Below are 15,622 nucleotides of genomic sequence, written 5' to 3' on the forward strand. Positions count from 1 at the left end.
GGCCTTTGATCCAACCTGTTCCATGTGACATAGGCGTATTCTATTGTTGCTATTGGATACCGGTTTGAATTGTTTAACCGGTTCAAACAATATTTAAAAAAAATATACAAGTACACTTTAAAAACGGATAAAATAAAGCAATAAAATATACAATTGTATAATTTGGAAATTAATCAACATGACAAATGTAAGGGAGAGGCATTCATCAACATTTAACATTTACATACTTGTTACACTGCCACCTATAGGTTCAGCATGGTTGTGACGGCACTAAAGGCGATGCGTTCAAAGTCTCTGGTTTTCCCAAATAACCTACTCTGTCTTTCAGGACCAAGTATTTTAATTCTACATATAGTGTTAATATAATACATTGCTAATGCTAATCGCTAACATTATGTCACTATTAGAGAACTTAACCGTAATGGTAACAATAGCCGACATGCTAGCAGTTAGCTCACTAGCTAGCTACCTTAAATGGGTCAAACTGAGCTTAATGCTTCATTTACGCTACAGATTTCACGATGTTCCCAGAATTAGCATGTTGTGCGACATCATGCGACAGAGTAAATCCAGCAGACCAGATGGAAGGTTCCGGGCTCCGTGGACTCAAATCAGGATCACGAGTCGATACGAGTTGGAAAAAGCTGTCATCTTTATTTCGCATGTTTTCACAACACTGAATACGTGTAGACCATCAGTTTCAATCTTTCAGAATGCAACCGTCGGGAGTCGAACCCATGGATGAAAACGCCTTTCCTGGTATAATTATTTTCTATACAAAAAGCACATCTCGTTTCTTAATGTAACACATGAAGGCATTATAAAAATGTGATTTACAAAACGTTACACAAACTACATTAGGCATCTCATCTGGTGTGGGTGTGGGTTAGATTTTCAGTGAATATACAGGGGTTGAAATGGTCTAAGGCAAGTAAAGGATTTGCACAAGGCATAAGGTGAGTCAGGAATATCTCATTTCTCGTATTTATAAAATGCTCTTTTATGCCCAGATGTCCCTTTGTTTCATATTGCTCTCTCTCTCTGTATCACAGCTTCCATATAAGAAGAGTAGGATGGACTGGAGGTGTCTGAAGAGTGGAGGTCTTTGTGTCTGTGCTTGACGTAGAGCTGCATCACCTGTACTCAGCTGTAGTGTTTATTGTATTTACTGCTAATGTCCTCAGAGTCGCTGAAGTCGCTGAGGGAGCACAGGCTGCTCTTCAGGGTGCTTCCTGTTCCGGCTTCGGTCAGACCTGCCGGGCACAACACAGCGGGGTTACAGCACCAAGTGTTGCCGCGGTAACCGGCATCCCTGTCAGTACCCAAATGCGCCATGTTTTTGTTTCGATAAACAGCCCATGAAATAAAGAAGACAAGCCTGACATAATTCATCAACATGAATTATTAAGAGTTAGACAAAGTGCTGGTACTTGTATTTCAGTACTTTCTGATACAGAGTACCGATAGGAGGATTTAATACTACCATTACAGTAACAAAAAAAAAACTAGATAATTAAGTTATGACTGGGGCTGACCTGATTTGGCTCCCTTTCCTGTGGAGGTTCCCCAGACACTGGTGCTGGGGGAGTCCAGGCTCTTCCTCATTGGTCCAGAGCCCGGGGCTGGTTTGGACACTTCCTGTCTGTCCTCTAAGGAGGACACCATCCACTCACTGCTCTCCTCTAGATCTGTGCACTGTCACCACGGAAACGTCATTCATACACGGCCGACACAGCTTTTCCACCACATCACAATGACACCACTTGTGAAGCTCACCGTGAGTTCCTGGACCTCGTCCTGCCTCTCTGGAAACACGCTGATGCCCCCTGCTGGTTTCTTTATTGCTCTCTCTGCAAACTGCTTCTCCATTTTTCGAGCCAGGTCACTGATTTTGTTCTCTAAAAGAATTCATAAAATACATTCTCATTAATGCAAGTTGACATTTCTAAATACTATCCTTGATTTCTCAGGTTTTCAGAGTTTTGTTTACGTACCATGAATGAAAAACTCAACTAAAAAACCTGGACTCAGAACAGAACACTTGCCTTTGCCAGAGTTCCTCTTATCCACGTTGCCGTTCTGGTCTTTGTAACTCTGGAGACGTTTCGGGTCAATCTCCTGAAGCTCACTGAGCTCCGACCACTCGTCCTCCTCGTCGCTGCCCATCTTCGTCACCGTGGTCTTGGTCCCACCACCGAGCGACCCCCTAGCCAGCTGGGGGCTGGAGGAGTGTCTGGCTGGAGCCGGCCTGGCTTTGCTTGGTCTGATTTGGACCTGGTTTAGTCTCGACTGTGGCGATTTACCCCTCTGGTGTTTTGGGGGTTTTTCCTCCTCAATATCCGTGTCCTCTTCTTCCGATTCCTCATCTGAACTGAAAGGAGGGGTCCTCGAGAATCACAGAAACCGTTTTTAACACATCGTTCAACTTCAACCTACAGAAAGCATGTTATTTTATCCAGTTTCTCTTTACTTGGATGTGAAGGTCCTCAGAGCGGACTTGACGTTGGGCGTAGAGGTCTTGGGTTGGACGGCGGTCCTGATCCTGGGTGCCGGCTGGGGCGTCTTGGCCTGTTTGACTGCAGGTCCAGACATCACCTGGGTGGCTCTGGACGGCAGGCTGCTGGATCGAGGGCGGATCTGCAACACTGCACGCAGACAAAAACACTATTAGAGGATCAGACACAGACTGTGTGTCAGAGCTTATGTTAGTTTATGTGGCAGCAAACGAGCTTTCCCAGATTAGACCGATAGTGATGTGTGCACACAGTCAAAACCAATTACAAGCCGCTAATGCATGGATGACAAGCTAGTCGTACAAAGTAGTACAGTGTGATTCCTAGAACTTAGAGGAGATGATCTCACGTGCTAAGAGGCTTTTTGATGACTCGCCTTGAACCGATTGCCTGGATCTGGACTGAGACTCGGGAGCAGGGTCGCTGCCTCTCCTCTCGCCGCCCAGCTTCTGCTCCACAGTGCTGGCTATCTCCTCCCGATGGCGCCAGTATTCAGGCATCGCCTTGGCGACGCTCTCCCGCTTTGAATGCACCTTGGCCAGGATGGAAGTGAGCGCTCTGTCCTTCAGACCGCTCTGATCCTGAGAGGAGGGTCGAGGGAAGTTCTGATTATGATGGGCATTCTTCATCTGAACAAGTTCAACGGAGGCAACAAACGGCTGCAGGTACTTACAGGTTTGACTCCCAGGCTCTCCAGCTTCTCCATAACAGCTTGCTCCAGATCCGGCCGCATCTCTTTCTTGATGTTGGGGTTCCTTTTCAGAGCACTGCTGGTCAGCCTCGGCTTCTTCTCTGGCACGGGCTCGGCCTTCTTCTCCGCTGGCCGCCTCTCAGAGAAGCTGCTCGAGTCTACAAAAGAGGTCTCCTTTAATCTGGACCATCAGGCTACGGTTACAGGCGGCAAATAGGGGGAAACGATACGCATGCATTTGTCAACTTTCACAGCAAGCTCGATGCCAAAGGCAAGGTCGGGTTAATGGATGTGGCTGCAGCGGGGCAGGCAGAAGAGGAGAACGTCTACAAGTTGATTTGCAGCAAACAAGGCAACCAGATGACGGATGGATGGAATGATCGGCAACGTCGACGAATGTCAGACAAGGAGCTCCCTTTCTGAAAAGTGGATCGTTTGGATTGTTTGTAGTGGGGATGTATGAGGGTCCACTGTAGCAGAAGGAGTACCTTATACATCCCAGCACAACAAAACACAACCCGTCCCTTTAAGGAAAAAGGCTGCCCACAACAGACTGATGCATCCATGCAGACATCATGCAGTTGGTCGGCTCCGGTGGTTTCGTTGCCTGTTTTACCTTTCTCCTCTTCTGACAGCTCCTGTATAGGATCCAGCTTAGGAGCACAGACTGGCTCCTCTAATTGGACAGCACATGAGGTCAAAGGGCGTTGATAAAAGTCAGGTCAAATGTTTTTTTTAAAGGGGGGCTGTCTCTGTAAATCCTTCATGCATGGAAGCGCATGCTCAGCCTCTCTGGGAGTGACAGTTTCTTATTTCCTGATAAGACGACAGCCACTCACTTACCGAGCACAACTCTCTTTGGTTTAGGCTCCGGAGCTGGTGCACTGACGATGACTGGAAGACAGAGAAGACATGCATGCGTTGAGATCGTACATGACGTTTCCTTCAATAAAAAAAAAGGAACTGAAATGGTCTCCATACCTGGTACTTCCACTAGTTTGGTGGGTGGATTTGAGGAAATATTCCGCATCTGGAAGTTGGGAAAAGGAGCATTTATGATTGGTAGTTTTGTCAGTGCCATCTGCTTTAATGACTAGTAATAATTGTAATCAAAAGTAATAATAAGTAATAATCAACTTTTTTATTAAAACAATGCAAGTTTGTGAACTCTGGCTGCTCAGCTGTTAGCGAGTAATGGGAAACTGTGGTGCCATTCCAGGAAAAGTATCCGTTTCCTGTGCACTATGGTTCCTGTCAAATATACAGTATCATCATGTCTCAATACAACACAATCTGAGGCCAAATACAGGATATCCTGAACAAGGGCTGACCCCCCGCCTCACTTCCTGGCTGTGCGAGTGTAAGTGTTATAACCTGCTCTCTCTGGGCCTTGATGGTGCGCTCCTTCTCCTGCAGCCTCCTGCCCATCTCCTGCTGCAGCCGCCGGCCGCTCTCCTGCTGCTCCGCCACGGACGTCTGCATCCTGCTCAGCTCGTTCAGCAACTGGGAGGCGACGTTTCACGGCTTCAAATTACACGTAAACGACATAATAATGATGAGGTTTGATAAGAACACATACCTGGTTCTTTTCAGACTCGTGTTGGCCCTTTATTTCCTGCAGCCTGGATTCCCACTTTTGATCCTAGAGGAGAATATTTGTGTCCTCAAAAGGATTTCATTCACTTGTAATTATGGAAAGAACATCTGGCCTCGACACTGACCTGTTTCTTCAGTTGGTGTTCCAGCTTCTGCATGGCTTGGATCTGCATCTCTTTGTAGTTGTCCAGATCTCTCTCTGGCTGCGAGTGAACAGGGACGGACGATTTCTCAAGCTTGGCGGTCTGATTCTGATTTGCTTCCTATGAATAAAAATAGTAAAAAAAAAAAAGGTATGAATAAAATATATGCTGGAGAACCAAAATGGATCATCCAAGTATTCTTTTCGTACATTGAGAGCCTGAATGTTCCGGGTGTAAAGATACTCCATCTCTCTACGCATGCCGTCCCTGCTGTCTTCTATCTTTCTGTCCATGCGCGCCATCTCCTCCGCCTTAAAGCGGTCCAATTCTCTCAGCAGGTCTTTTTGCAGGGACTGCTGCTCTTTTTCCTGGAATCACGACGGAAATCAAACGAGCAGGAACCAGAAGTTTGGCATTTTTGCTTTAAAAGTAGTCGTTTTTCCTACCTGAGCTGTTTTGGCTTGCAGGTCCTGTTGCTGCTGAACAATCTGCTCCTTCAGACCGCTGATCTCCGATTTGAGGCTGTCGATCTGAGATTTCTTCTCACTGTCTGACCGGAACTCTGGAAGGACGTAGAAGAACAAAGAAAACAAGATATTTGTGTAACAACACAATGTGAGGAAGCGTATCATATTTCAGCTGCAAATACATCTTCACAAGACATCCTTAAATGATTTAATGCGCGACGTACCGGTCTCGTACTCATCAGGGTTCCTGATTCTGGAGGAACGAGGAATTGAGGAAGGACTTTCCACAATGTGGACACTAAAAGAAAGAAACACAAAATACAGGTATCAATATATCACCTTGTGAGTTTTCTTATATAAAGAAAGCAAAGCTCAAGCCATATTTTTGGATATTCAATTAAAATCAAGGTTGTGCAGGGCTCCAGACTAACTTTATGCATTGGTTGCACTGGTGAGCCTAACTTTTTTTTTAAGGTGCACCAGCACAAAGTTCAGGTGCACCCACATTTTTCATTGCGTCGCCTTTAACACCAAAAGGTCACCTTTTCATTGCTCTCCTTTTACATAATGACGCCCCCTTATGGCCTAGGTTAACTGCAGCACCATCAGCACCCAGAGCACCCGTTTTCTCCAGCCAATCTGCACACTGATGCCCAAACGCAGCAAATGCTTGCTTTGTGGCAGCATAAATTCCTCAAGAATAAAAAGATCATACAGGTCACTTGCCTGTAGATTGCAAATGGAAAACTGTTTATGTGATCTTAGCCTAGCCTACTTATGTTTTTACTTAGGCTATTCATTTTTAATAATATTAGGAATAGGCTACTATACAATTTCCTATTCATGATGTCTCATGCTGTAATTTGGGCCTTCAAACACTGTGCGTGTCCATGCTCCACCCGACATGTCCAATTAACATGTTGACCGGCCTCCCTTTATGCAAAATGCAGCAGTAGACAATAACGCACTCCTTCATAGAGACGTCTGTGTCGCCGTCAATCATGAATGACGCGTACGTGGCGTTTCCAACCTCCGCAACTGTCTTGTTCTTTAGTGTGTCGGCATCTTTTTCATCAGAATAATTTCGGACTTAGTGAACGGCAACTCCTCCTTTGCAATATTGTATGCAACGATGAATTTTATAATCATTTCAGATTCCTCAGCGGAGCTGATCGATACAGCCTGACGCTGAAATGCAGCTGGGAGAGCTTTATTAACACACCTATCACGGCATGTAGTATGCTTTTTGGACATATTGCGCTTTTTCAACGTCTCGATGCGAAATGTTGTTGACTCTTCCACAAACGCACTATTACCGGCCATATTCTGACCGCACTCCCGCCAATAAATGCAATGCATTGAGTCCCTTTCTTTATCGTACATCAGCCAGGGAAATTGCTTGAACCAGTCCTGTCTGAAGGCATATTTTTGGGCTTTTTAATTAATTAATTAATTGTCTCGGGGCCAGGCTTTCTGCCTCTCTTCATTTTTGGAGAAAATGGAAGCGCTCAGGAATACCTGCTCAGCTCGCTCACATTTTTCGAACTGACACAATTTACAGCAGTGAAAAGGACCAATCATAGGCAAGGACCCGCCAGAGCTCTGTCTCTTATTGGTTTAGACCACGATACCATCAGGAGAACACAACGAGATGCTGTGCTTACGATTTCATAAAAATCACTCATAAAAATTTTGGTCCAAAATGGTCGCACTCTGGAGCCCTGTATTGTATCTGAGATATCAGCCTGTCCAATTAGGAAGCAGCACTGATTGGGAATCAATTTCACCTGCTGTTGTGTAAATAGAACAGCCCACAGGTGGAAACGAGTGGCAATTAGCAAGACATCCCTATAAAGGAATGGTTCTGCAGGTGGTGACCACAGACCATTTCTCTGTTCTCTGCCTTTTTGGCAGATTTTTTTCTTTTTTGAATGTTTCCGGTGTTTGCACCACTAGAGGTAGCATGAGGCGGTTTCTCCAACCCACAGAAGTTGCCCAGTTAGTGCAACTCATCCATGATGGCACATCAATGCACACTGTGGCAAGAAGGTTTGCTGTGCCCCCCAGCACAGTGTCAAGAGCATCAGGAGATTCCAGGAGACAGGCCAGTACACGTGGAGACAGGCCAGTACACCAGGAGACGTGGAGGGGCCGAAGAAGGACAACAACCCAACAGCAGGACCGATATCTGCTCCTTTGTGCACGGAGGAACAGGAGGAGCACTGCCAGAGCCCTACAAAATGACCTCCAGCAGGCCACTGATGTTCAAGTTTCAACTCAAACAGTCCCAAATCGACTCCATGAGGGTGGTTTGAGGGCCCGACGTCCACAAATAGGCCCTGTGCTTAAAACCCAACACTGTGTAATGCCATTGGCATTTGCTAGAGATCACAGAGATTGGCAGATTCGCCATTGGCGCCCTGTGCTCTTCATGGATGAGAGCAGGTTCACCCTGAGCACATGTGACCGACATGACAGGGTCTGGCGACGCCGTGGAGAACGTTCTGCTGCTGCAACATCCTCCAGCATGACCGGTTTCGCGGTGGCCTAGTGATGGTCTGGGGAGGCATTTCTTTGGAAGGTCACACAGCCCTCCATGTGCTTGCTGGAGGTACCCTGACTGCCATTAGGTACCGGGATGAGATCCTCAGACCCATTGTGAGACCATATGCTGGTGCAGTGGGCCCTAGGTTCCTTCTAATGCATGACAATGCTAGGCCTCATGTGGCTGGAGTGTGTCAGCAGTTCCTGCATGATGAAGGCATTGATGTTATGGACTGGCCTGCCTGTTCCCCAGACCTGAATCCTATTGAGCACATCTGGGACATCATGTCTCATTCCAGACCTGTGCTGTCCTCAGATCTGTGTACAGGAAGAGGTGGAGCTTTACTCTTTACTTAGAAACATTTCTCAGAACTGCATTTCTGGGAAACCAAAAAACTTTTAATCGGACAAGAATCTACCTACTGATGACATTTACATGACTGTTACTATGACAACCAGGAAACCACTTAGATGTTCCTATCAGATTAATGCTGTCAGTGTGGTCTTATTATTTCCGCAGGACAAACATGGCCGGCAGCAAAGGGACTTTTTCAGATCCCTCCAGGTACGTCATCATTTCAACCAGACCAGCAGACTTAACAGCAGAATGTGAGGTTTAGAAAATCCTAAAAATCTGCCTTCGGTTCAATAACAAATAAGTCCACCTGTAGAAGGCACAACAGTCTCTTCTAGGATAAACATGGTAACACCTTGTACATAAAAGAACATATTTTGGGACTTTTCATGCATAGAAAAAGTGGGAAAGAGTTTTATGTAAGGATGTTGAAAGACTTTTGTACACTGTGAAATACAGTTTGTTTCAAATCACATTAAAATTAAATATATATTTTTGTGTTCAAATTTGTTTTGGTTTGAACTTGACATTCCGAATTCCAATGAGTACAACTTGACTGGCCACAGTCACTTAGTGAGGTCACAACACTCAGAGTTCCACATCTTGAGAAGAGATTAAAGCAGACGTTTGGACACAGATCAGATACCTGGACACAGATCAGATACCTGGACACAGATCAGATACCTGGACACAGATCAGATACCTGGACACAGATCAGATACCTGGACACAGATCAGATACCTGGACACAGATCAGATTCCTGGACACATCACATCTGCTATTACTACGTTCAACCACTACTGTTCGAGAGTCATGACTTCTACATTGTGGAAGACAACCAGCGCTGTTCAGTGTCCGTCCTCCAGGAGACAACTGAGTGAGTAGTGAGGACAAAGTCCTGGGAAAACTGTAGTCTCTTACTCGATAATCTCAACCTGATCTCACGGGAAGGCGTACAAATAGCTGGACATTTTAAGGACACTCATGAAAACACGTTTTAAGCTTTTAATGTGTCATTTTGCATCATGGTTGGTCTTCACTTGCAGCATGTAGACTAACTGGAAGGTGCTTCAGTCTGCAGTTTAAAAAATAACAACAATAATAATAATAGATTTTCTTTGTAGTGTACTTTTCATTCAATGAATAAAAATGAAGCATAGTACATCAGAAAGAGGGTGCAATTTAGCAGTCAAAGGACTTTTTTAAAGTCCCAGTCGTGGTGTACTTTAAAAAAAACTTTAAAAAAGTCTTGACTTTGAATTAATGAAAAGTACACTACAAGAAATTCCATTATTATAATTGTTATTTTTCAAACTGCAGACTGAAGCACACAGAGAGCCCCTCTTCCCTCGGGTCGTACCACTATCACAGGGGGGAGGCGGAGGGAAGTAGCAACAATCTTCCAATTCCTCGATTAAAAAACGTAACGAGGAGGTCCAAAACAACCAAGGAAAAGAAAACACCGGTGGAAAAGGAAGAAAAAAAGAGAGATTGCGACGGTGCCCGTGATAAAACCAGAGTCAACATCGGACCCGCGTTTCAAAGGTGGGTGATCAAAGGGATTTCAAAGGGCACGGAGTTGAGGGGGAGGAGCTTGGTGGTCGTGGGGGAGGAGCCTGAGAGTTGTAAACATTCAAAATCTGACAGAGTGCCGACTTGCCGACTGGGACTTTAATAAAAGACAAACTTCTGTGGTCTCTAACTTTATCTGTGATCACTCATTCCAAATGTTCATGTATTTTTAGGCTTTTAATGTGTCATTTTGCATCATGGTTGGTCTTCACTTGCAGCATGTTGACTAACTGATGCTGGTTCTTCCATTAGTCTCTCACACAGGCGATCATATAGTAGATAGTAGATAGCGAACTAAGCCATGTGTTTGTTGTTGCAGGACGCCACACTGAGCCCATCACCAATGCAGTTAGAGAGGAGATTCTTGAAAGGGCCAGCAAGAGGAGCAGGACAAGTCCACGTCCCTCCGAGGGCTGCAGCCTCACATTTAGTGGGCCTTCATCAAGTGGCAGTTCTGGTTCATCGTACACCTGCTCATCTGACAGCTCAGGTGAGATGAGACGGATCATTATATCTGTGTTCTCAACTCAACAGTGTGAGCAGTCTGCTATTAACGGCTCAGCTCTCAATCCAGATACAAGTGAAGCTGCTTGTATTAAATGCTTGTATTATCAGGTCAACACTTGTCAACACTTGTTGACCTGATAACACAAGCATTTATAAAAATTCAGCAAACATTTTTCATACTCTGGCATGAAACTTGCGTCACAGAAACAGCTTGGTAAACACGGAAGTGGCATCTACGCTGCGGTAGCGTTAGTTTAGCGTTAGCAGCCGAGGATAGAAGCTATCAGGCAAGCTATCATGACTTAATAAACTATCGCACAGCACAAATGTTGTATCAAGAATCTAACAGAACTCTCCCTCAGAACCTGCAAAAACTCTTCATACACAGAGAGAGACACAATCTTAGAGGGAACATGATTTTCAGGCAAAGGAAGGTACGAACTACGTTAAAATCCTTTTCCTTATCGGTCACAGGTGTTAGACAATGGAATGTGTTAGAAGAAGAAGTACAAAAATCAGCAACACTAAGTGGCTTTAAGAAGAAGTATGTAAATTCAACTGTTGACAGGTACAGATTATTGCATGTGAGTTGAAAAAGGTCTGAGGCACGAATCAGCAGACATGGTGTTGTGACGGGATGAGAGCATAACGAATGAACATTCTGTACCCAAACAATAAGTTGAACCTGAGAAACTTGTATGGTCCGATGTCAGTTGTACGTAGCAGGGAGTATCAACAATGTGGAGATAAATTAGGTACGAATACTAATCGTGACTGTTAAATCCAACAGTCCACGATGGAGTTGCTGAACTGGTCACTGAATGCTATCGACAGAGTGTTCTCAACACGGCGTGCGGGTTCTGGTGAACCTACGTGCCCCGACGGGACCTTTATGTCCGGCTACATCATGGATGGTTGGGGAAAGTGGCAGCGGCGGCGCCAGGGTGGGGCTTGGTTGGGCTATAGCCTCATCGAGAATTGTGTTAGCCCTACTATTAGCCCTACTATAAAACCACCAAGAAAAAAACAACAACAAAATAACCAAGAAAAGTGCGGAGTTCAACAGCACCACCACGTCACGTCGTAACGGCATTCAGGCAGCTGCGATGACAACTGTCACTGATCAGGGTTCATTAACAGACTGTACTGTCCGTACGTCAACGTCACTCATGTGAGCCCGCTTTTAGTGTATGCTCGACACAGAGACAGTAGGCTACTAGTTTGTAAGCTACCTGGCTCTAGCAGTTAGCGTTAGCAGCTTATAGTCACTCACGTTAAGTTAACGTTAGTAAGCATGGATACATTTGTTTTTAAACGTCGTCGGACGGAACAACAGATGGCGGTGGAGGGCGTGTTGGATAAAACTACTGACGCACCGTTGACACCTGCAGGGGAAGATGACCACTCGGGTCCCGGCTGTTAACGTAACTATTCACGTTTCGCTGTCTCTGTCTCTGTCTCTCTCTCACTGTGTGCGTGTTTATAGCTGTGGGAGGGTGTTGTCAACGCTGCCGCCAGGATTCAATTTCAATGTACGCACAAAAACAGCAAATACAACAACAAATGGAAAAATACTTTTTTAAGACAAAATCTAATGTTTTCAGTATCAGTGAAATCAGTAGTGTATATGATGGTGATAGGCCCCGGTGCAAATATTTTTTTTGTGCCCTCCATCCCCGCCCTAATCACCATAGCACCCTTGTGAGCACTCCGCGCACGCACACACACGCTTGGAGACACACACGCACAGTACGGTATGATAACTCTCCCGGCCCAGGGAGAGAGACATGCATCGGCTCGGCCCACAGTGCTCAGCAGCAGAGAGGTGACGAGACTAGAGCCGAGCTGTATTGTGTAGTGGAGAGGGGCCAACACATGCTATGCGTAATTACGCACACACGCGCGATCATCCTCTCAAATGCGGCTGCGTCTCTCCAGGTCACTGTGTGAGAGAAAGAAAAGCTCTGACTTGCTTGGGCAGACGTTGTTTGGTGTCACCCGCTGATTTGCATAATTTAAATATCCAGCCCGCTGAATCTTCCAATCCGGCCCCGGTTCAGCACCATCAATTTTTTTTTCACCTTCAAAAAAAGTCCTCACAGTGCGTACTGGATTCCGGCTGGCGGCGCCACTGTATGTAGCGGCTGCTTTAAACATGTCCCAATCCGTGCACTCAAAGCCGTCCTGTAGTGCCTCCATGGCACCCTCAGACCACATCCTCACCTGCCTAATTATAGGTTTTTCCCTGATAAGCAGGGGCTTGTATGCGGGAATCAGCATGACAGATATGTGATCAGAAGAGCCGAGGTGGGGGCTGCTCTGCATGCATCCTTAATGGTGGAGAAGGCCATATCCAGAGTGTTCTCTCCCCTGGTTGCAAAATCCACATGCTGGTGGAAATGTGGGAGAACTGTCTTCATATTTGCCTGGTTGAAATCCCCAGCAACAATAAAAACGCCCTCAGTGTGAGCCGATTGCAGCTCACTGATGGTCCGGTAGGGAACACTCATAGCTTCCTTTTTGTTAGCACTGGGGGGCACCTACACAGCAATGATGGTAACTATGCTAAACTCCCTGGGCAGGTAGAATGGTCTACAGTTACCAGTCAAGAGCTCGATGACCGTTGAGCAATAACTTGAGACTATTCCTAGCATTTTTACACCAGTTATTGTTGATGTAGATGCATAAACCCCCCCCCTCAGGATTTACCGCTGAATGCACTGCTCCTGTCGGCACCAAAAGTAGCAAGCCCCTCGAAGCTAACAGCATTGTCTGGGATTGATGAGTCATGTCTCTGTCAGAATGAAGATGCAGCAGTTTTTCATCTCTCGTGTTGATAGTAATTCCGTCTGCAGATGATCAAACCACCCTCATGGAGTCGATTTGGGACCGTTTGAGTTGAAACTTGAACATCAGTGGCCTGCTGGATGCACAAAGGAGCAGCTATCGGTCCTGCTGTTGGGTTGTTGTCCTTCTTCGGCCCCTCCACGTCTCCACGTGTACTGGCCTGTCTCCTGGAATCTCCTCCATGCTCTTGACACTGTTCTGGGGGACACAGCAAACCTTCTTGCCACAGTGTGCATTGATGTGCCATCATGGATGAGTTACACTAACTGGGTAACTTCTGTGGGTTGGAGAAACCGCCTCATGCTACCTCTAGTGGTGCAAACACTGGCAAAATTCAAAAAAGAAAAAAATCTGCCAGAAAGGCCGAGAACAGAGAAATGGTCTGTGGTCACCACCTGCAGAACCATTCCTTTATAGGGATGTCTTGCTAATTGCCACTCGTTTCCACCTGTGGTCTGTTCCATTTACACAACAGCAGGTAAAATTGATTCCCAATCAGTGCTGCTTCCTAATTGGACAGGCTGATATCTCAGAAATATGATTGACTTGCAGTTACATTATGTTGTTTTAGTGTTCCCTTTATTTTTTTGAGGAGTGTATATTTACAGAATGATTGTAAATCTATATTGGCATTTCTACATCACAATTTCACAACAATTAACATTTATATTTCCTTATTAGATGTTGTATTAATGTTTATGTGCATTTTTGAACATATTTTACATTTTGTAAGAAAAAAGGTTTGGGATCAAATAATGTTGGGGACCCCCTGCTGGAAATCCGTGGACCCCCTATGGGTCCAGGACCCCATGTTGAAGATCTCTGGCCTATATTGATGAATGTTATTGAATTGTGTTCATGAAGCTGTTCATGTTGTCCAGCAAAGGTTCACCGTGCATCAGTTTATGACCGGCTGGTCCCATAACCAGACTGTGAGCCCCCCTCACTCCCTCTCTTTGATTCTGGTTGTAATGTATTGATAAAGTGCTGGATCACTATTGTAAAATTCACCCTGTATGTTCCTCCTCAGCCACCGTACCTGTCAAAGTTGTTTTCTAGAGTATTTGAGCGCCAGATTAAAGCGGTGCAGGAGGCCGTGACAAAGGTGGAACCCCTCTGGAGGCCGAATGCAGCTAAAACAACACCAACAGATTTACAGGTTCAGAATAAAATGAGCCTCCAGAGCAATAAAATATGAGGTGTTCTGAATAAAGAAAGCAGCAGAGCTGAAAACATCCTGCTGCTTTATGAAGGACGAATGAAAGTCAAAGTCAGACTGAAACATGATGTCATCAGTTACACACAGACTGCAGTCAACAAGGAGACGACACACTGAAACACTCAAATATCATCCTGCACCGTTTCTCATCATCATTTTCCTGCTACGAGTTTGAGGGACGATGTTTGAATTCAGAAGTTAGAAGGAATCCAACAGGAATGGACAGCTCGGAGCTTCCTGCAGAGATCCACATCCACTGAATCTCTTTGGCTTTTGGACTGTTGGTCGGACAAAACAAGACATTTAAAGACTTCACCTCGGATTCTGACAGACTGGGCTGCACATTTTATACCGTTTACTGGTGTTTTATAGACTCAATGATTGATTACTAAAACATTCAATAGATCCATCAACAGTTAATATAAGCTGTAATCCAGTCTCCTCTGAAAGACTTGGTGTTGAAACATCGAGCGGAAATAATAAGACCACACTGACAGCATTAATCTCATAGGAACATCTAAGTGGTTTCCTGGTTGTCATAGTAACAGTCATGTAAATGTCACCAGTAGGTAGATTCTTGTCTGATAAAAGTTTTTTGGTTTCCCAGAAATGCAGTTCTGAGAAATGTTTCTAAGTAAAGAGTAAAGCTCCACCTCTTCCTGTACGCAGATCTACACTGAGGACAGCACAGGTCTGGAATGAGACATGATGTCCCAGATGTGCTCAATAGGATTCAGGTCTGGGGAACAGGCAGGCCAGTCCATAACATCAATGCCTTCATCATGCAGGAACTGCTGACACACTCCAGCCACATGAGGCCTAGCATTGTCATGCATTAGAAGACATTCTTCGGCTCCTCCACGTCTCCACGTGTACTGGCCTGTCTCCTGGAATCTCCTCCATGCTCTTGACACTGTGCTGGGGGACACAGCAAACCTTCTTGCCACAGTGTGCATTGATGTGCCATCATGGATGAGTTACACTAACTGGGTAACTTCTGTGGGTTGGAGAAACCGCCTCATGCTACCTCTAGTGGTGCAAACTGGCAACATTCAAAAAAGAAAAAAATCTGCCAGAAAGGCCGAGAACAGAGAAATGGTCTGTGGTCACCACCTGCAGAACCATTCCTTTATAGGGATGTCTTGCTAATTGCCACTCGTTTCCACCT

The 15,622-nt window shown here is 45.4% G+C and overlaps 1 protein-coding gene across 1 annotated transcript; it reads right to left on the minus strand.

Moving 5' to 3' along the window:
• Positions 1 to 762: 762 nt before the first annotated feature.
• On the minus strand, positions 763 to 10,390 carry LOC311010082 (cilium assembly protein DZIP1-like; the record flags this gene model as incomplete). The annotated part of the gene is made up of 17 exons (XM_084004563.1): positions 763 to 1,253; positions 1,536 to 1,695; positions 1,777 to 1,898; positions 2,046 to 2,386; positions 2,471 to 2,645; positions 2,890 to 3,094; positions 3,187 to 3,362; positions 4,048 to 4,098; positions 4,186 to 4,234; positions 4,579 to 4,707; positions 4,784 to 4,846; positions 4,926 to 5,063; positions 5,153 to 5,311; positions 5,390 to 5,505; positions 5,635 to 5,708; positions 8,482 to 8,549; positions 10,307 to 10,390. The coding sequence occupies 17 exons, from the start codon at positions 10,388 to 10,390 to the stop codon at positions 1,144 to 1,146; spliced, it is 2,220 nt and encodes a 739-aa protein (XP_083860689.1). The 3' UTR covers positions 763 to 1,143.
• Between the last annotated feature and the right edge of the window lie 5,232 nt (positions 10,391 to 15,622).

This window comes from Eutrigla gurnardus (assembly GCF_963514095.1).
Source record: "Eutrigla gurnardus genome assembly, chromosome: 24".
NCBI lineage: Eukaryota > Metazoa > Chordata > Actinopteri > Perciformes > Triglidae > Eutrigla > Eutrigla gurnardus.